The sequence below is a fragment of the Artemia franciscana genome, chromosome 7 (assembly GCF_032884065.1).
Source record: "Artemia franciscana chromosome 7, ASM3288406v1, whole genome shotgun sequence".
NCBI lineage: Eukaryota > Metazoa > Arthropoda > Branchiopoda > Anostraca > Artemiidae > Artemia > Artemia franciscana.
The window spans coordinates 49,561,801-49,582,787 of record NC_088869.1 but is presented as its reverse complement, the minus strand read 5'-3'; the positions used below and the strand labels follow the sequence as shown (position 1 = coordinate 49,582,787).

General features: G+C 33.7%; 1 protein-coding gene across 7 annotated transcripts in view; it reads right to left on the bottom strand.

The window, feature by feature from the left end:
• Positions 1-535: 535 nt before the first annotated feature.
• Positions 536-20,987, bottom strand: part of LOC136029414 (uncharacterized) — a 34,189-nt gene continuing 13,737 nt past the window's right edge. For 4 of the 7 annotated variants that reach the window (XM_065707784.1, XM_065707785.1, XM_065707787.1 and 1 more), the window contains exons 2-5: positions 11,809-12,084; positions 6,892-7,108; positions 3,311-3,484; positions 536-676 (exon numbers count right to left, since the gene is read on the bottom strand). In XM_065707784.1, coding sequence (XP_065563856.1) covers positions 3,334-3,484; positions 6,892-7,108; positions 11,809-12,082 — 642 coding nt within the window. In that variant the 5' untranslated portion in view covers positions 12,083-12,084 and the 3' untranslated portion in view covers positions 536-676; positions 3,311-3,333. Of the gene's footprint in view, positions 677-3,310; positions 3,485-6,891; positions 7,109-11,808; positions 12,085-16,401; positions 16,551-19,576; positions 19,601-20,987 lie in introns of those variants that run through there. The other 3 variants (XM_065707788.1, XM_065707786.1, XM_065707782.1) reach the window with 3 other exon arrangements.

Genomic DNA, 20,987 nt, shown 5'->3' with positions numbered 1-20,987 from the left:
AATTAGAAGGCAGCCTCTCTTTTAAGGAGGTTGCTTTAGACCTCTTTGGACTCCAAGGGGTTAGAGCGTATTCGTTTTTATGACCTGAAGAGGACCATAGGCCATGGATGGATTGAATTGTCATTTTTTTTGAGAGGGTGGCACATTCTGAGAAATAGCTACAAAAGAATACTTGGCAATTATCTCATTCATCTCAATTTTTTCTCAACATAGCCACCCCCAATCCTTAAATTTTAGAGCATACAAGAGTGCTATAAATTATTTAGCTATTAATGACCAGTAGGTAGTGATTACGAGAGTACGATTTTGACTGAAACAAAGGACCAGAAGCTAGGTTCTACTAGAAATACCCTAAATATCCTAAATAGAAAAAAACGTAATAGGATCGTATGTCAAACACCAGGGCCGTACGGAGAATGGACATTTCTAGTTCCAAATCCCCAAATCTCGAAATGGTCAATTTTCTAGTGCCTAAGTAATGTTTCGGATAGTGACTGAAAAAAGAAGAAAATTGAATCTCAAACTACACAAGAAACTCAATACAAGAAATTTACTAATCTAATCCTGGTCTGAATTTCATTTACAAAACATATAAAAATAGAAAATATACTCGAGTTAGTCGATTCCATTTTCGGGTTCTAAGCCAATGAAGGTCACGATGGATAGTTGCATTTCTCTGAAAATGTAAATTATTAGTGACTAGAGTGCATTTCAGTTTCCTCAGAGCCCAAGGGTCTCGGGGATAAAACAAAATAACCTAATGTAACCCAATTTTTTTCAGCAATCACGGACTAATAAGTTCTGAACAAATTTTAAATTGAAAACATTTTTTTTTTAATTCAGCTGTCATGCTAAGAGTAGTCAGAGTAAGATAGTTCGTAACTCGTAATACCAGAGGGACTGGATGTATTCCACAAAAATAAATTTCAGTAGACGCTTTCTGCAAAGCTTAATTCCCAAATTGTTTATATTATAACTAAATTATCAATGCAATTAGTTTAACTAATGCAATTGATTTTTAGCAGTCATAATTTAGTCATTTAGGACAATTCTCTGCTCAATCCTTCAATGATCGGGAGCCATAATAGTACAACATGTCTAATTGAACAAAATCAGGAGGCGGTCAAATCCCATAGCCTTACTTGAGATCCTCCAATCAAATTTCCTGAAATCCTAGTATGATTTTGACAAGGTGGAGCCTAACTACTTCTGTGCTAAAATATATATGTGAGAACTGAGAACTGTGTTGAAAAACATTATTTTAACAATTTTGTCCCATTGCCTTTGACGTTGTATAAATCACACAGGCTGTCACATAAACAAGGCTGATCTTAGAGTTTACAGCCTATCTCGAAAAGTTTGTTAAAGACAAATTGTATTTGTCTGTAACTTTCTAAAAACCATCCGTCCTATCTGATGTGGCCAGGAAAACAAAAACACATGGAAGGCAAAATTATTCTGTGCTAAATCTAAAGCAGTGCGTTGCCCATGCTTATTGACTTCAAAAGTCTTTATCACCCACCTCGATGTTCAATTACCATTAATAGTGACTAATAACAATAACCGATATGGAAACAATGCCAAAACGACTAATTACTGTGTTTTCGGATATAATTGTGTTGTTGAATTTTTCAACTAAATCTTCTGAATTAATAATGTGGTAATTTTGAGAATACAGTAAAGGTTTGAAAACTATGCAGTCTTTGTTGGTGTTGTGCCGAGGACGGCCCTTGGATATAGGGCCAAAATATTCACTGAATTGAATTCCACTGTCTTGAGAAAACTTTCCCTATTGTTTCTAAGTGTGTTTATTAGTTCAATTACCAGTTGTGAGACATTTTTTTATTGAGTTTTGGCTGGAGACTTGTCAATTTTCCATACAGATAAAACAACCTTCGATACTAACTGTTATAGAAATATAATTTTTTTTTAAGACAAGCATACAGTATACTTTTTTCGTTTTGAAACGATCCAACTGCAAACGTAGCCTAATATTTGCAATTGATGCTTGAAAAACTCCTTGACTGGAGTCAAACACAATTAGCGACTAATGTTCTGATTGTTTTTCAGATCGAATTTGCAATTTTAGCGACTGATTTTGATAAAAATAAAAGGATAAGAAATAATTAATACAAACTTTGGAGAAATCTTTGAAGTCATTTGCGTAATAAAGAAAAAACTAAACCTTCATGCTGTGTTTTATTTTAAGATACTCGTATTAAAATTTTAGCATCATATCTGTGATAAGTCACTTAAAACTAGGCCTAAATCAACAACTTCGGTGAAAATTAAGAATGATTTGTAAAACACTTTCTTTCAGTGTTACAATCTTAATGATTAACATTTAATTATTTAAAACATTCCTTAATTGATCCCTAGGTCGAACGAGGTGCAACTTGTCGATATCCACGAAACTAGACACGTTAGAGAGAAATGACGGCCCCAAGAGCTCTCCAATCACATAAGCTAGAAGATGATTTTATAAACCTATTTCTTAGGCCAACTTCGTTGGCTAAAAGACCTTAATGATTATGATCCAAACACGGTGTAACATTCCCACCTTTATATTATCATGCATCCAAGAAACATCTATTTTTGGACCATACCATTGTTTAATGTCCCTGCCCCTAGGGTTACACAGACCATGTCAGTCTTAGGACAGTCATGGTACAATTTTAATGATATTTAATGATTACCTTTCAATCATTTAGGACAATTCTTCAATCAAAAGAAGAGAAGGATGTCTAATAATACAAAGTAGGGTGGAGGGGAGATTGAGTTCAAATCATTTTTTATAAAATGTTTTTTTTTCAATTCTTGAATTTGGTGCTGGAGTGGTGCCTAGGGCAACAGTTGAGGCAATGACATTGAGAATAAGTGCCCTCCAATTGGTTTCAATCCCTAAAAAGAGCACTATAACTCTTAATTTATAGCCCAATGAGCCCTGCAAGATTTGAGCAGCATAATTTTAGAACAATGAGAATGTATTAAAGCTCTAAAAATCTCTCGAAAATGACAAAAAAAAGAAATACAAACTTCTCCAGAGACTGGATTGCGGAATTTTTTTTTTTTTAGTTAGCTCTACTATGAAGTTTCAATAAGATATACCAAATAATTCCGAAACTAAATGACAGGTTACCACCAGTCAGAAGCGAAAAAATAAGATTTTGTGGATACATGGAAAGTTGTGACCACATCTTAAAAAAGAGTCAAAAAGAGACAAGTTCATATAAAAATTCGGGTATTCTACAATAGATGAATCAATAATTGAAAGATTTAAAACAATTGCTTAAGTTGTATAACTTCTTACCCTTGTAAAAAGAGATGTAACCATTAGTCACCAACGCCTTGGTGAAGTGCTAGATAGTCGAGAATTAAGAGACTTTGTGTTTGTTCTCCGAAGCACATTGGATAGTTGATTATCAAACAGTTCGTGGTAACGAACTGTAGTAAGGAGCGACCCGGCTCAATAGTAACCAAAACTCTAAAAAAATGAATTTTGATATCAATAACTACATCAAAAGAATCGCATTTTAATGCTGATTTGAAATATAAGTTTAATCAAGTTTAGTCTTACCCATCAAAAGCTACGAGCCTGAAAAAATTTGCCTTATTTAAGGAAATAGGGGGAAACACCCCCTAAAAGTCGTAGAATCTTAACGATTTAACACCATCAGATTCAGCGTATCAGAAAACCCTACTGTAGAAGTTTCAAGCTCCTATCTACAAAAATGTGGAATTTCGTATTTTTTGCCAGAAGACAAATCACGGGTGCGTGTTTATTTATTTTTTTCTTTTTCCCAGGGGTCATCGTATCGACCAAGTGATCCTAGAATGTCGCAAGAGGGCTCATTATAACGGAAATGAAAAGTTCTAGTGCCCTTTTTAAGTGACCAAAAAAATTGGAGGGCATCTAGACCCCCTCCCACGCTCATTTTTTTCCCAAAGTCAACAAATCAAAATTTTGAGATAGCCATTTTGTTCAGCATAGTCGAAAACCATAATAACTATGTCTTTGGAGATGACTTACTCCCCCACAATCCCTGGGGGAGGGGCTGTAAGTTACAAACTTTGACCAGTGTTTACATATAGTAATGGTTATTGGGAAGTGTACAGACGTTTTCAGGGGGATTTTATTTTGTTTGGGGGTGGGGCTGAGGGGAGGGGGCTATGTTGGAGGATCTTTCCTAGGAGGAATCTGTCATGGGGGGAGAAAAATTCAATGAAAAGGGCGCAGGATTTTCTAGCATTACTATAAGAAAACAATGAAAAATAAATATGAAAACGTTTTTTCAAATGAAAGGAAGGGGTAGCATTGAAACTTAAAACGAACAGAGATTATTACGCAAATGAGGGGTTCTAAAAATACTTTAGCATAAAGGGCGAGGTATTTAGGAGGAGATAAATACCTCGCTCTTTATGCTAAAGTATTTTTAATAATTTAAACTATTTATTCTACGGCCTTTCTGATTCAGGGGTCATTCTTAAAGAATTGGGACAAAACTTACGATTTAGTGTAAAGAGTGAGGTATTAACGAGGGTACAAACCCCCTCGTATACATAATAAAAATATAAGATTATGAAAGTTTGTTACGTAAGTTAATTCTTAAGTTACGTATATTTTTTACTAATAAAAACATTCGTTAAAAATTAAAAGTTCTAGTTGCATTCTTAAGTAACCGAAAAATTGGAGGGCAACTAGACCTCCTTCTCCACCCTTTATTTCTCAAAATCGTCTGATCGAAACTAAGAGAAAGCCATTCAGCCAAAAAAAGAATTAATATACAAATTTAATTTTAATAATTTATATGAGGAGAGCCAAAACCAAACATGCAGTAATTCAAAAACGTTCAGAAATTAAATAAAAAAAACTAATTTTTGTAGCTGAAAGTAAGGAGCGACATTAAAACTTAAAACGAACAGAAATTACTCCGTATATGAAATGAGTTGTCCCCTCCGCAATCCCTCGCTCTTTACGCTAAAGTTTGACTCTTTGCCACAATTCTATTTTTTAAAACAATTAAAAGCTTTAGCGTAAAGAGCGAGGGATTGCGGAGGGGAGAACCCATTTCATATACGGAGTAATTTCTGTTCGTTTTAAGTTTTAATGTCGCTCCTTACTTTCAGCTAAAAAAATTAGTTTTTTTTTATTTAATAACTTACATATAAAATGATCAAAAGTGATTACTAACGTACCACTTCTTAGACAAACAACACATGATGAGAAACAATTATCGGTAGATTTACATAAAAAAAAAGAAAAAGAAGGTAATCGATCAAATTAAAAAAATCGTAAATTCGTAAATTTATTTTGTATTTCAATAGTCGTTCTAATTAATAGCATTTTGTTTTTAAGACGATGCACTTCAAGAATTTTTACTACTAACAGACCGCTATTTCCTTTCCTTTTTCTAAAGAACTTTAATGCTCTACGGCTATATATGTTGAGTAATATCTAGAATTGACTAACATAAAAATTTAATTATACTTTCGATAATGACAGACTTAAGCAATCCCAAACAAATCTTTCACTTTTTTTTCAAATTGCTGAATTGTAAAATTTCTTTTATTAACTTTGGACAGACAGTCCTCTCAGAAATCCAAATGACCAGAAAAGGCTGTTATTAAAATATGTAGCAAATACTGAACAAGGTTGTAATATCTGGTGATTTATTACTACTTTCAATTACTAAACCCCATTTCTCCCAATCACTAAACCCCGACAGACTTTTCTATGATACCAACAGTTTAAACCAGTGGTTATCAACAGATTTTGGATCATGGCCCACCTAAGCATTTCTAAAATCCTGACCCCCCTCCCACCTCATGGTATTTAATTTTATGATCCAAAATCTTACATATTCACCCAAAAAAAACCTTAAAAGTCCTTTAACTTGTTTTTTTTTTCGGGTTATCCTATATGCATATTTCATGGTAATGAAGAATATTACGTGAATACAACTCCTTTTATACAATGCGACGTAATTCACACAAAATCTGTCTTGTTTTCAAAGGCTCTAAGGTATAGACAGCCAAAGGATGCATATCTGACCCGTGACATATCGAAATTCTGCCATGCCCCACCGGTTGAACCTGAACCCCACGTTGAGAGTCATGGGTTTACGTGATCACAACAGACCATTACTTAAACATTTTGTATATACAGAGTTCCTAATTGACACATGAACACTTAAACACAATAGCCTTTTGAGACAATAAAAACCAATTTGATGATTATGACGAAAACAAGAAGCTGAAATGGATCATAATAGTTAATTTCTTTCTGGGGATATATATTTAAAATCAGCGTTAAAATGCGATTCTTTTGATGTAGCTATTGATATCAAAATTCAATTTTTTAGAGTTTTGGTTACTATTGAGCCGGGTCGCTCCTTACTACAGTTCGTTACCACGAACTGTTTGATATTTATTTTTTACGTGTACATTTTGGTTCCGTAAACAAAGATCGTTTAAATTACAAAAAAACGGATAATTTCACTTGTCAGCAAAGCTCTGTAGATGTTCAAAAAATAATTTAATTAAGTTGACAGAAAAAGACAAATAAAGACAAGACTTTAGTAGGTCTGCGGTTTAGGTGATTTCTTTCTTCAGGTAGAACTCAACTCTGATAGAGTAGTGATTTTTTTTCATGCTAGCATTTTATCAATTCCAAACACTTTAATTGGTGTAGTTCAATTCTAAAGACACAGCAATGAAGAACAGAACAGTGTAAGAGTCGGTGATCAATCCAAACAGTTTAATATACGTATTCTAAGAAACAATATTCCCATCAGTCCATGATTACACGTTTGAATTTTTTAAAAGAAGAAACACAGAAAAAAAATATAGTACCACCAAGCAAACGTCCGAGATACAAAAAGAATATCATACCTACAAAGCTTGATAAACCGTTGAAGTTGACTATGACGTTTAGTAAGCTCCAGTTTTTGATCAGCAACTTTTTTCTTCAACAATCGTACTTCATTTTTTAATCCGTTATTTTCATATTCTAGCTGGTTAAAACGATCTGACTGACTGCTGATAACTATTTTTGCGTCATTTACAGTATCTGTAAGATTTCCGAGGAGTCTTTTGAAAGACTGATCATCTGAAAAATGAAAGAAAAGATAAGAACACACTAGTAATATATTGAATGCAACTTCCAGTTTTATACTGGATAAGGCATTGAGCGTAAATACTTGGGTACAAAAAGCTCCTTGCACAGAACTATCAAAAAGTAAAACTACAGGAAAACATTTTAAAACTAAAAAGAAATAACTTTTAACTGAACTATAGACCACTTCTTAAGTTCAGTTACAGTAGGCGCTTAGAAACAAAAATAGAAATTTTAGATGCCAAAATAATGCAAAGAAAAGCTTGAGAAATACTGTTATTCCATCTTTTCCAAAAGCCATACCAAAAACTAAATCTTAAAATTAACTTTTTTGTATTAGCTTTAATTTCAAATATTAAATCTCAATTTATGTATTTCATTTGACAGTAACATTCTGCTTTTTAAAATTTATATTTGACTGTTAAGGTTCTTATTTTATGTCTTATGCAATGCATCATGTTATACTAAAATTTAATTAAAAACAATCTTTTCAAAACACTAATCGTATTGTTTTCAATCTTGTATTGCCTCAACATTTCACAGTCATACTAGAACACTGTTCTTACTAAAGCTTGCACAATCCTAATCTTAGCTCAGGTACTGATCTTTCTGCTAATTATTCGGTGAAGAAGAAGAAAAAAACAGTGAAGAAGAGGGGACACGTGCCCCAGGTGCGGAAATTGTAGGGGTAAAAAATTTCAAATAAATAATTTAATGGTTAAATTTATTTAGCAAAGTTTGAGTTTTATTTTTATTAAGTAGAGGATGCAATTAATAAATGAAAATAATTAGGAAATTCTTAATTAATTAATAAAATAAAAGCCAATAAAAAAATAATGAATACATAATTTAAATAATAAATGAATAATTTAATAATGTTTATTTAAATGTTTATTTAATAATAATAATTTAAATGAATAATTAAAATAATGCTAATAAACGAAAATTTTGTCAAAGTTTGGCCCTAAAATTTTGTGAGAGACAGGAGGGGAGGGCACTAATCAAGATTTTGCCCAGGAACAAGAGAGGCAAGAACCGCCACTGGTTTTACTATTTTGACAATTGAGACAGATAAGAACTTGAACGAGCCCTTGACCTACTCACCCATCTAATCACTTAGCCAAACAGCTAATCACCTAGGCAAACAGTACAATCAATCAACCAAAAAGAAGGTCCATGAACATATTTCATCGTAGTTAGTAAATCGTAAACTCAAAAGTAAAAACACTTCAAATTTAAGGTGTTCTTCCCAAGTAATTAAAATGAATCAGGGCTCACAAGAGAAATACAGGTTAGCCCTTAAAATTCCTTTACTTTCTGAGCTCTCAAACTCTCCGAAAAACTGTTCAATACGCTAGCAAAAGTTGCGAAGACATTTTAATCTAATTTTGGGAAGATCTTACCTTTCCAGCTGATACCATGATCCCCCAGACCCTAGTTTTTGTTTTTTAGGACAAGTGAAATATTCCATATAAACAGGGATAAAACACAACCATTGATTAACTCCTAAATCTTCATCGAACCAACTGCTAGTCTCACTTCCTAAATTAGCCACAGCAACATTATTCTTCATTTGCCGAGCACCTTTTGACGAAAAGTATTTTTGTTTTGCAATTTGATTAAGCCATGGATGCTAAACGCCTGGCTAGTTTTCAACTTCTCAAGCTTAAAGATTAATTAACATGGTTAAGGTTTTAATTTTGTTTTCTTTTAAGCATAGGTGGTACATAAACACTGTCATTAATTTTTGTAGTTTAATTATTCCGGCACCACTGAGAGGAGAGGGGGTGGGACTAAAAAAAAGGAATTAATAGGCTAAGTTTTACCTCCAGTGACAAAAATATGACGATTAAATCTTAGACTCGAAATCTAAATCATTTCAATTCTGACCTTTTGGTCAGATATTTCTTTCTATCTCAGATCGAGAACAGCTCTCTCCATTCAAAAGAACCAAGACCTTGAACACGATTTTTTAAGGAATTGCATGTCTATTAACCTGATCAAAGTGTGCAACCACTAGATATTATTAAACATTCTTGAATTTTTTATATATTTACCTTTTACAACACAAGACTCGTGACCTGCACAATTTTGCAAGGATTTTGCGTTTTACTGTGTGCCTTACAAAATACAACAGCCTATTCTGGTCTTTAAAGGGCAGAGGGGTTGAAACCCAACTCTTATTTTTTATTACTTGTCTTCATTTTTTATTCATAGTAATTTTTATTCATTTAATATTTGACTTATTATATGATTATTCCAGGATTTAATGTTGCTCGCTACTTGTTTTTTAAGTTTTTTGCAGTTTAAAGTCTGTTCATTTTCTAATTCATATATTCTTATTATTATATGCTAATTAAAAGAAAACTTTTAATAATTTTCCAACAGGTTTATCTGTTGTTGAATGTTTCATCTACCAATCACCATTCAAAACACCAGGACATGTAATTTTATTCTTCAAAGAAGATACAAATAAATAAGCACGACCAACCTCAAGGAAGTATAATAAGAGTATTCGGTTTTTCTCTCGAAAAATTGAATAAAAAAATATTGCTTGATAGTTCAACAGTTTTTAGACCAGAAAGTTGTTTCATCAATAAATACAAGCTGTTGCTGAACAAATGGATAAAAAACTGAAACAGGAACAATATGGCTCCTGGAAAAGATCCTGTACCATGGCAAGCAAAAGTCCTCGTTTTTTTGTGCGTCAAGAGATAGAAACCAACACTATCCTACGACTAAGTCTTATAAAACCTAAGTAAAGAGCTATCTGACAAGGACATGGACCCATTGGTTTACTGGGAAGAAAACATAGACAAATATCTAACGTTGGCATTTTTAGGAAGAAAGCAATTGAGCATCCCATCCCACCATTGAGATTGTGTTTTGTATTGGAGGGGAGATTTGATTCTGCAAAGGGCAAAAAAAATCCCAACCCCGCGACTTTGTAGTGCAATTTTTGGCATGTTTTCTTCATTTGTTGGTGTATTTTATCACTTTAAATTGGAATATAATTGTAATTAGATAACAGACCGTTGTAAATTAACTATATCTGCTTGAAAAAACTAGTGTACACAAAAATTTCATTTTATTCGCTTGAAGATGAAAATTTTAATGCCTGAATTTACCAACTCAAATAACCTTTTCATTGCGTATCCCTGTTAAGTGTAGATAATTAAAATAATAATATTTGAACTTTGTATTTACTATTAGGTGTAATAAAAATATGTCGGAGTTCTGCATAGTACCAATCAGTTTTGGCCAAGAAGCTCTCGACGAATAAGCAATTCAGTCACTTTCGCCGTATTGGGTTTATTAGAAATCTGTCAGAGTTTCCCATTTGGATCACCGGTCGGTTTTGGCCAAGAAGCTCAAGGTAGATGCACGTTCCATTCACTTTTGTCATGTTACGTGTAATAGAAATCTGTCAGTGTTCTGCTTTTGAGTGGCATCAATTGGTTTTGGCTAAGAAGCTCAAGGTAGATACACGTTCCAGTCACTTTTGTCATGTTACGTGTAATAGAAATCTGTCAGTGTTCTGCTTTTGGGTGGCACCAATTGGTTTTGGCTAAGAAGCTCAAGGTAGATGCACGTTCCATTCACTTTTGTCATGTTACGTGTAATAGAAATCTGTCAGTGTTCTGCTTTTGAGTGGCATCAATTGGTTTTGGCTAAGAAGCTCAAGGTAGATACACGTTCCATTCACTTTTGTCATGTTACGTGTAATAGAAATCTGTCAGTGTTCTGCTTTTGAGTGGCATCAATTGGTTTTGGCTAAGAAGCTCAAGGTAGATACACGTTCCAGTCACTTTTGTCATGTTACGTGTAATAGAAATCTGTCAGTGTTCTGCTTTTGGGTGGCATCAATTGGTTTTGGCTAAGAAGCTCAAGGTAGATACACGTTCCAGTCACTTTTGTCATGTTACGTGTAATAGAAATCTGTCAGTGTTCTGCTTTTGGGTGGCACCACTCGGTTTTGGCCAAGAAGCTCATGGTAGACACACGTTCCAGTCACTTTTGCAACGTTACGCGTAATAGAAACCTGTCAGTTGCCTGCATTTGGGTGGCACCACTCGGTTCTGGCTAAGGAACTCTCAGTAAATAAACGTTTCAGTTACTTTTTACCATGTTAGGTGTTTTAGCATTTTAGACCTTCAAACACCAAACTATAATCTTTCCTTTGCTCCTATAGATGTTGAAATAATGGTAGGAATTGGGGAATGCTGAGGAGGATGAACTGAGTCAAAACACATTATTTGGATCCATATTTTAAATATTACACATCTGCAATATTTCAGAAACAGCAAAGGGTATTAAGTTGAAACTTTCAAGAAATATTGGGAGGGGGGGGTTAAAATAGATGTTGGAATACTGGTAGGCATTAGGCTCTACTTCTTACATCATTTTCATTCCAGGCACCATGGTCCCCAAGCATGTCAGAAAAGGTAATTTCAAACTTGTTTGAAAAAAAAACAACCGCATGGTAACGATAGCTCACGTATCCTGATACGTGGCTATTGATATATCCGTATTTTGTTTAATGGCGTTAATTCTATGGACCTGAACCTTGGCAGCCAAATTCAAATTTTCCAGTCCAAAATAAGCAACAATACTGCCTTTGTGCTCTTCACCAATTTCTACTAATAAATACTTCTTCTTTTAGCACTTTAAACACAGTTTAAAAATCACCCTACCATTGTTTTTTACTTTGAGGTTTTCCAGAAAGAGCACAACACCATCTAATCGTTTTGAAAGGTCTCCTTGTTCTAAAGCGGCGTCAACACTATCAGTAATTATTCCATTTGGTTCTATATTACTCATGACAGATTTTTTTGGACCTCTTTTTCGACTTTCCAGTGTGATTTCTATACAAGAAGACGCATTCTGAAATATCCGACGAGACTGGCAAGTGTTTGGTTTGTCTTGACATTCACGTGGCACAAGACGATGTACGGCAATTTTTGACATACCTAGAATATAGAGTTGTTCTGGTTATACAATACAGAGCATACACTGTCATTCAAAGCATAAAAAAGAGGTTTAAAAGTTATGGTATGGGGCAGATCACTATCACACCAACCTTAAGCTAAGTTTCTGAGAGTTGTGCTACTTTGTGGTAAAAAAAAAAAAAAAAAAAAAAAAAAAAATCTTTTGGGAGTAATTGATAAAAACAGTTTGCCAAAGAGTTCAACTGCCCACTGTCATTAGTTTACTTTATTTTATTTTAAAACATCTAGACAGTCCTATAAAAAGGCTAAATTTATCTGCAACAGACTTTCAATAGCCCATCAATCCATCAGTTGATCACAAGAATCTGCTGGGAAAGATGGTATAGAAAATTATTCCCCTTTTCTTTTTAACACTGCAGGAAGTTTTCGAGCAAACCAAGAACAAATTGTCAAATAATTTATTTTCCTTCTCTGCTTGTTTTGTGAAGTTTCGTGTGAGGAACCCTGATTGGTCATTTATTCTTCCTTCTTATTATTAATGGAATAGCTGTTGAGATAGACGAAAGATGGAAGTATGTAGATTATATTTTTCATATAATATTCTAAATATTCTATATTTAAATATATATATATATATATATATATATATATATATATATATATATATATATATATATATATATATATATATATATATAAAAATATTTTCAATATAATATCCTACATACAAAAGTATGTAGACTTTTTTCCACAGGGGGAAGAAATTTTGTTACTTGTGTATTATACGCCACTCACTCAAGTATACGCTGTGTAAAACTCGAGAACAAACCAGTTTCTTCGCTAGGTTCTTTAAGCTTAGCACGAGACAAGACAAAAAAAAGTGACAGAATAGATGGGAAATATATAATTTGGGCTATATATTTGCACATAAGGAGAGGGGGGTAAAGTATTTTGACAGTTTGAAGTCAAAAAACCATTCTTACTTTATACTATGCAGAATATTTGTACATAACACATTTTGCATGCAGACACGCTATACTTACCCCCTCCCCTAATTTGTAAATATATAATTCAAATTTGTTTTTAAAGTAACGAACTAATGAAGAAACCGGTTTATTCTAAAGTTTAACAAATCGTAAACTTGAGTACACAAGTACCGGAATTTTTCATGGAGAGAGAGTCGGATTTCCCGGTATTATTTAAAAACGATCAGAAATTACATTTTTTTAAACAAGTTTTTCAACTGTCAATAAAGAGCAACATTGAAAATTAAAACGAAAATAAATTATTTCGTATATGAAAGGAGTTTTCCCTTCCGCAAGACCTTGCTCTTTACGCTAAGGTTTTGACTTTTCGTCCTAATTCTTTAAGAACGATTTCTATAAAACAATCGCCACTCAATAAGAACAATAAGCTTTGTTTTGAAATTCTATAAAAAAAGAACTTTAGCATAAAGAGCAAGGGCTTGAGGAGGAGGCAACCCCTTTCGCATACGTAATAATTTCTGTTCGTTTTGGGTTTAATTAATTTACTTATGGTAATTTGTGGTAGTTTTACGCTTTAAAAATTATTTGAAGTTATTTCTATTCATTTATGGCTTAACAAGGCTCTTTACTATTCTTTGACAAACTTGTATTGTGCAAAAAAAATTATGTTAATTTCTGTTCATTAGTTATTGATATAGTCTTTTTCATAGAACAAAATATTTTATATCTTTTAATTTTTTTTCTATTAGACACCGTAGTTTTTACTTTAAAGATTATTTGATTTATTTCTATTCAGTTTTGGTTTAATGAGGCACTTTTCTTTTAAAAAAACTTATGTTTCCCATTAGCAAATACTATCTATAAGTAATAAATCATCAGTAAAAAATTAAGACAATCTGAATTTGAACCACCTTTAGACCCAAACCTTTCCACCAACAGCGCTACACTGTCAGGGCTAGTGATCTCTTTTAATCTAACTTGGCGTGAAAATATAGGAAGGATTGTCAAAAAGGAAAATGGTGCTATCTGAATGCTGAAAAATTTAAAGAATTTCATGGTTCCAGAGGATGAGCTTAACTTAATTTCCTGCATGTTCATCCTCCCACTATTAGAATACGCGTCTCCTGTTTGGAAATTCATCCTGCCAAAAGAAGAAATTGATAAAATTGAAAAGATTCAGAACAATACACTACAAATTATCTATGGAAGTTCATGTTGTGGTGGCTTACTCTTTTTATCAAAAAGCATTTGAACTTGACCTGCTTTTGTCTGTTGTGAGAAACAGTGCATGAAATTTGGCTCAAATCTCCTCATCCTTCCCATCTACAAGAAATTCCTCCTCCCTCCCTTTTTTCCTCTCGTTATTTGCAATTCTTTGTGTGTCGTTTTGTTCGGGCTTTTAATATTTAGTAGCTTGCGCGTTCTGACGTCTTTTGTGCTTAATGACAAAATTTTTCTTCTGTTGACCATATTTTAATAAATACATTTTTTATTTTATAACTAATTGATTCACACAGATATACTATCTTTTGGGCCACTCCCATGAAAGTGCATTTTGTTTACAATAGATAATCTGGATTTTAATCAAATCAAAGCTTTATTAAAAATAAAATCAGCAAACTATAAAAGGCCTGTACAACCTTGGGGAACATCTAGCCCCATTAGGAGGGTAATGACGGACTGAGACACAATAGTAATGATGATGATATTTATACTTGCAGCAATCTGGGTAAATATGAACTCATGGATCGCATTTAAAGTAAAGGTGCTAATAAAAGTACCATCAGATTCCTTGTTATATAAGGAAAAGCATCAGGTTGCTTTTCCGGCAACGCACCCCCCACTTGCTTGTCCCAGATATATTTCTCAATAACCCATTTCTTTATTTATGTTTATTAATTAAAAGAAAAATTCCACAAAACAGATTCGAATAATCTACTAAGCGTAAAACTACCATAAATAAGCATCAATAAATAAATTAAACACAAAAACAACAGAAATTAAAATAAATAACCAAGTAAAACTCCAAACGAGCAGAAATTGACATCACTAAGGCTCATAACCCCTTCGCCTTCTAAAGGCCAGAACATAATTCGCACTTTGCTAAAAAAAAAAAAAAAAAAAAAAAAAAAAAAAAAAAAAAAAAAAAAAAAAAAAAAAAAAAAAAAAAAAAAAACGCAAATGAATGTGCATTGTCAGTTTAATACACATATGCTGATATTTATTCTTTAAAACCTTAATAATCATTTATTTATTCAAGTTATAAAATTCAAAACATTTAAAAATAAATTTTTGATTTATAACTCGTTTTGAGTTTGACTCGGTTATTTATTGTAATTCTTGTTCGTTTTGCGTTTCATTTATTCATTGATGCTGATTTGTGGTGGTTTTACACTTGGTAGGTTATTTGATTCAATTTTTACTCATTTTTGGTTTAATAGAATTTAATACTTTTCTTTGAAAAACTTATTTTGTTGAAAAGTTTTTTTAAAATAAATTTCTGTTTGTTTTATATTGACAAAGTCTCTTTCAGGGAAAAAGAAAATAGTAGCTTAAATCTTTTCGGTTTTTCTCTAACAATTTATGGTTTGGCCTGCTATTTGATGCTGGAAAAACCTTTTCAACAATTTATAACAACATACACCCTTTTGAAAATCTTGACACAAATAGTAGTGTTGAACTTAGTTTTATACCTCCTCTAGTTGACCTGAAAAATACCATTCCCAAAAAATTATATCTATATTCTATGACGGCATGGATAAACTTACACTCTTTTGATTTAAATTTTAAGAGCAGCAGTAATAGAAATAGCCCCGAAAGTTCGAACTTAATACCCTCAGTCGCTCGTGGGATACTGCTGAGATGTCTTATTGGCAACTAGCATACATACAGTGCGTGTTGATTTAATTTTAAGAATAAAGGGCAAATTCCATAGCTGGGGTGGGATTGACCTACACAAGAACCCTGGAGATACAGTTGTTAGACCGTTCAGTTATGATGAACAAAAGGGCTGTCTTAAAGTCTTGATTCGAAGTGTTTAGAAAATAATGGCTAAAGAGGAGGGCTAATTGCCTTCCAATCAAAAACTTTTACTTTCCAATCAAATTAACTAATTTAAAAGTTTCAGTTATATTACTAGCCATGATAGAACAGTGATGCCTATAATATTGCTTATATGCCCTTTTGATACCTGCATGCATATAGTTTTTAATTTAACCAAAACTCCCCCTAAGTGTTCACTAAAAGTTTCAACTTATTGCCCTTAGTGTCATTAGTTACAGTAACCATAGAAGTAGGATTAACAGCATACACACGGTGTCTTCGGGTTAGTTCAAAATCCTCCACATCTTACCCAGAAAGGCCTAACTTAATAATATTGTGATGCTGCTTTGTCACCCTTTTGACAATCTACACGATCATAGTTCGCTTTGATTTAGTTCAACATCTGCCTAAACATCAAACAGTTCGTGGTAGCGACCCGGCTCAATAGTAACCAAAACTCTAAAAAAAGGAATTTTGATATTAATAGTTACATCAAAAGAATCGCATCTTTATGCTGATTCCAGATATACACGTTTCATTAAGTTTAGTTTTACCCATAAAAAGTTAGGTGCCTGAGAAAATCTGCCTTATTTTAGGAAATAAGGGGAAAAACTCCCTAAACGTCATATAATCTTAACAAAAATCACACCATCCGATTCAGCGTATCCGACAACCTTACTGTAGAGGTTTCAAGCTCCTATCTACAAAAATATGGAATTTTGTATTTTTTCCCAGAAGACAGATCACATATGTTTGTTTATTTTTTTGTTTGTTTTTTCCCAGGGGTGATCGTATCGACCCGGTAGTCCTAGAATGTCGCGATAGGGCTCATTCTAACGGAAACTTAAGGTTCTAGTGCCCTTTATAAGTGACCAAAAAATTGGAGGGCACCTAGGCCCCTCCTACGCTCACTTTTTTCCCAAGGTCACCGGATCAAAATTTTGAGATAGCCATATTGTTCAGCATAGTCGAAAAACCTAATAATTATGTCTTTCGGGACGACTTACTCCCCCAGAGTCCCCAGGGGAGGGGCTGCAAGTTACAAATGTTGACCATTGTTTACACATAGTAATGGTTATTGGGACTTCAGGACTTTTTCACGTTAAAGGGGTGTCGAGGGGAGGGGTTTACGTGAGAAGATCTTTCCATGGCGAAATTTATCATGAGGGAAGAAAATTTCCATGAAGGGGCCGCAGGATTTTCTAGCATTATTGAAAAAAAAAACAATGAGGAAATAAATAAAAAAAAGTTTATTTTTCAGCTGGAAGTAAGGAGCAGAATTAGAACCTAAAACGAACAGAAATTATTACGTATATTAGAGGGTTCGTCTCCTCCACAATAACTCACTCTTTACGCTAAAGTATTTTTAGTAATTTCAACTATTTATTCTACAGCCTTTGTGATTCAGGGGTCATTCAATGAGAATCTGGACAAAATTCAAGCTTTAGTGTAAAGAGCGAGGCATTGAAGAGGGGGACAACCCCCTCATATACGTAATAAAAATATACCCTACAAATATAGAAGTTCATTACGTAAGTTAATTCGTAAGTTACGTATATTTATTACTAATGAAAACCTTCGTAAAAAAAATAAAAAGCTCTAGTTGCCTTTTTAAGTAACCAAAAACTGAGTGCAACTAGGCCTCCTCCCCCACCCCTTTTTTCATCAAAATCGTCCGGTCAAAACTATGAGAACGCCATTTAGCCAAAAAAAAAAAAAAAATGCAAATTTCGTTTTAATTATTCATGTGTGGTGAGCCAAAATCAAAACATGCATTAATTTAAAAACGTTCAGAAATTAAATCAAAAATTAAAACTTAAAACGAACAGAAATTATTCCATATATGAAAGGAGTTGTCCCCTCCTCAACGCCTCGCTCTTTACGCTGAAGTTTTTTATTGTTTTAAAAAGTAGAGTTTTGAGAAAGAGTCGAACTTTAGCGTAAAGAGCGAGGCGTTGAGGAGGGGACAACCCCTTTCACATGCGGAATAATTTCTGTTCGTTTTAAGTTTTAATGGTGCTCCTTACTTGCAGTTAAAAAAAAAAAAATAATTCCTTGAAAGCTTCACGTTAATACCCTTAGCTTGTGTAGTAGCAAAATTTGTAGTCACATCCCCTTCAACACAAGATGAAAGTTTCAACTTAATACCATCAACCGTTCCTGAAGCATTGCTTATACGTCCTCTTGGCTAATGGGGGCATAGTGCGTTTCGATTTAATTCAACACAGTTTCAATATTGCCCAAAATTTTCACCTTAGTACCATTAGCTTTAGTAGCAGTAGTAGCAGCAATAGTATTTATAGTTGTTGCACCGGTAGTAGTAGTAATAGAATTAAAAGCAGTAGTCTTAGCTTTAGTAGCAGTTTTAGTAGTAGCAGTAAAAATAATAGTAGCAGTAGACGTAGGAGTATAAACAGTAGCATTATGACGTAAATCTTGTCTTTCGGTTAATTCAACATCCCCCACAACAAGCCAGCCTTATAAGTCTTAATTTGACACACAAAACTGTTCTAAGATACTGCTTATATGCCCTTTTGACAACCTGCATACAGATGACATGTTGTGATTCAGTTTACCTTCTACCCTAAAAATTCTATGAAAGTTTCACCTTCACACGCTTGGCTACAGTTGTAATAGTAGTCACAGCAGTAGTATTAGTGCTCAAATTAATTGTTGAGCACTAATACTACTTTATTAGTGCTCTACTAATAAGTAGTAGCAATTAGTGTAGATAATTGCTACACCAATTGCTAACGTAGCAATTATCCATCGCTACGACATTGCCGATGTGTCCTTTTGATAACCTGTATAATCATATACTTCTTGAAATTTTCATCTTATTACTGTTAGCCTTACAAGTATTTGCAATCGAAGTAGTAGTTGGAGCAACAGTAATAGTAGTAGTAGAGCCAGTAAATATAGAAATGGTAGCAGTATTAGCTGTACTGTGCACATATTGCATTTTGATGTATTGATCTTCCCCTTTAAGCATTCTTTGAGAGTTCCAATTTAATATACAGATCAATTTTTAAGATAGACTCTTTTGACAATCTTAATGCACATAGAGTCTTTTGTTAGTTTGAATTTGCCATCAGTATTCCCACAAATTTTACTTTCATATACTTAGCAATAATAGTACTAAAATTACAGTAGTTGTGGTGGTAGTAGGAGAAGTAGTTGCACTGTAAGTGTCAAATTAGTTGTAGCAGCAGTATTAATAATGGTAGTAGCATGTACATCTTGCCTTTTGGTCACTTGAACATCCCTTCCATGATGCCCCGGAAATTTCACCTTGACCCGGTAAGTCATTCAAAAAATATTGCTTACGTGTGCTTTTGGCCCTTTTTTGACGCCCTTTTTATCTTAATACTCTAGGCCTTAAAAGTTGTTACAATTGACGTAGTAGTTGGAATAGTTTAGTAGCAATAGTGGTATCAGTAAAACCAGCAGTGGTAGTAGTGTTAGTAGTGACGTGCACATATTACCTTTTTGTCAATTGATCTTCCCTTTTAGGTGTTCTCTGAAGGTTCAAACTTAATACCCAAATCCATTCTTGAGATATGACCTTTTGACAATCTGCATGCACATAGTGTGGTTTGATTTAGTTCAAATTTCCCATCAATATTCTATCAAATTTTCATCTTCATACGTGTACCCTTAATAGTACTAGTTTTGTACTAGTAGCAGTAGTACTAGTAGTAGGAGCAGCGGTAGCAGTAATAGTGTGTTATCATCAGTAGTAGTAACAGCAGTAGCAACAGTATTAACAACAATAGTAAAGAGTATATTTTACCTTTGGTCAACCGAACATCCCACACATTTTGTCCCTAAAGTTTCGTCTTGATGCAATAAGTCGTTCCGAAAAGATTACTGATGCACTTACATCAACAATCTATATGCACATAATATGTATTGATTTAGTTGAAAATTCCCCTCTACGTTTCCCTAGATGTTTATTTCAATATCCTCAACCTTAGTTGTTCTCGCTACAGAAGTAATGGTTCTAGCAATATTATTGGCAGAAGTAATAGCAGTTGCGGTAGTAGTAGATGTAGGGGTAATTGTAGTAGTAGTAGCATGCAAATACTGCCTTTTTGGTAAATTGATCATCTCCCTTTTCATTCGCTGAAAATCCCAAATTAGTACACACAGTCAATCCTGATTTACACCCGTTAGACAACCCATATACAATAAACATATTTTGGATTTAGTTCAACATTCCCCCAAATGCCCTTCATATTTTAGGAGAGTAGAAGTCAGACATGCATACCTTTTATCAATAAGATATACTATATGCAAACAATGAACAAATTACCAAACTCACAACCCTTTCCCTAAGGCCTCAATGGGGGGGGGGACGCATAATTACTTAATCTTTCAACAATGCAAAAAAATAGATGTTTCAAAACTTTGTTTGGGTGTTTGTTTTGAGAAATGATGGGCGTTGGGGGAGGGGGCAGCTGGTTGCTCTCAAATCACTTTTGACTCTTAAAAAGATCACTATAAGTTTCAATTTCAAATTGAATGAGCCCCATTTGAAAATTATCCAGCCAACTATTCATTAAAACTTTATATGCCCCCAGGGCACAGCTTACATCCCTTGCCCCAGGGTTCTGGAAGGGGGGGTATGCCAACACTAGAGGCATTGCTATTAGGGAACTAGAACTTCCAATTTTCAACCAAATGAGCCATCTCTAAAGTTTATACAACCACCCTTTTCATAAAAACCTTACAAGCCCCTGGGGCATAACTTACAACCCTTGTCCCCAGACTCAGGTTGTTTGTATCAACCCCAAGCCTTGGATTATAAGCCTTGTAATATTTTATATTATAAGCCTTGTATTATTTTGAATAAAATGGCTATCTCAAAATTTCTGTTGGATGCATTTTGTGAAA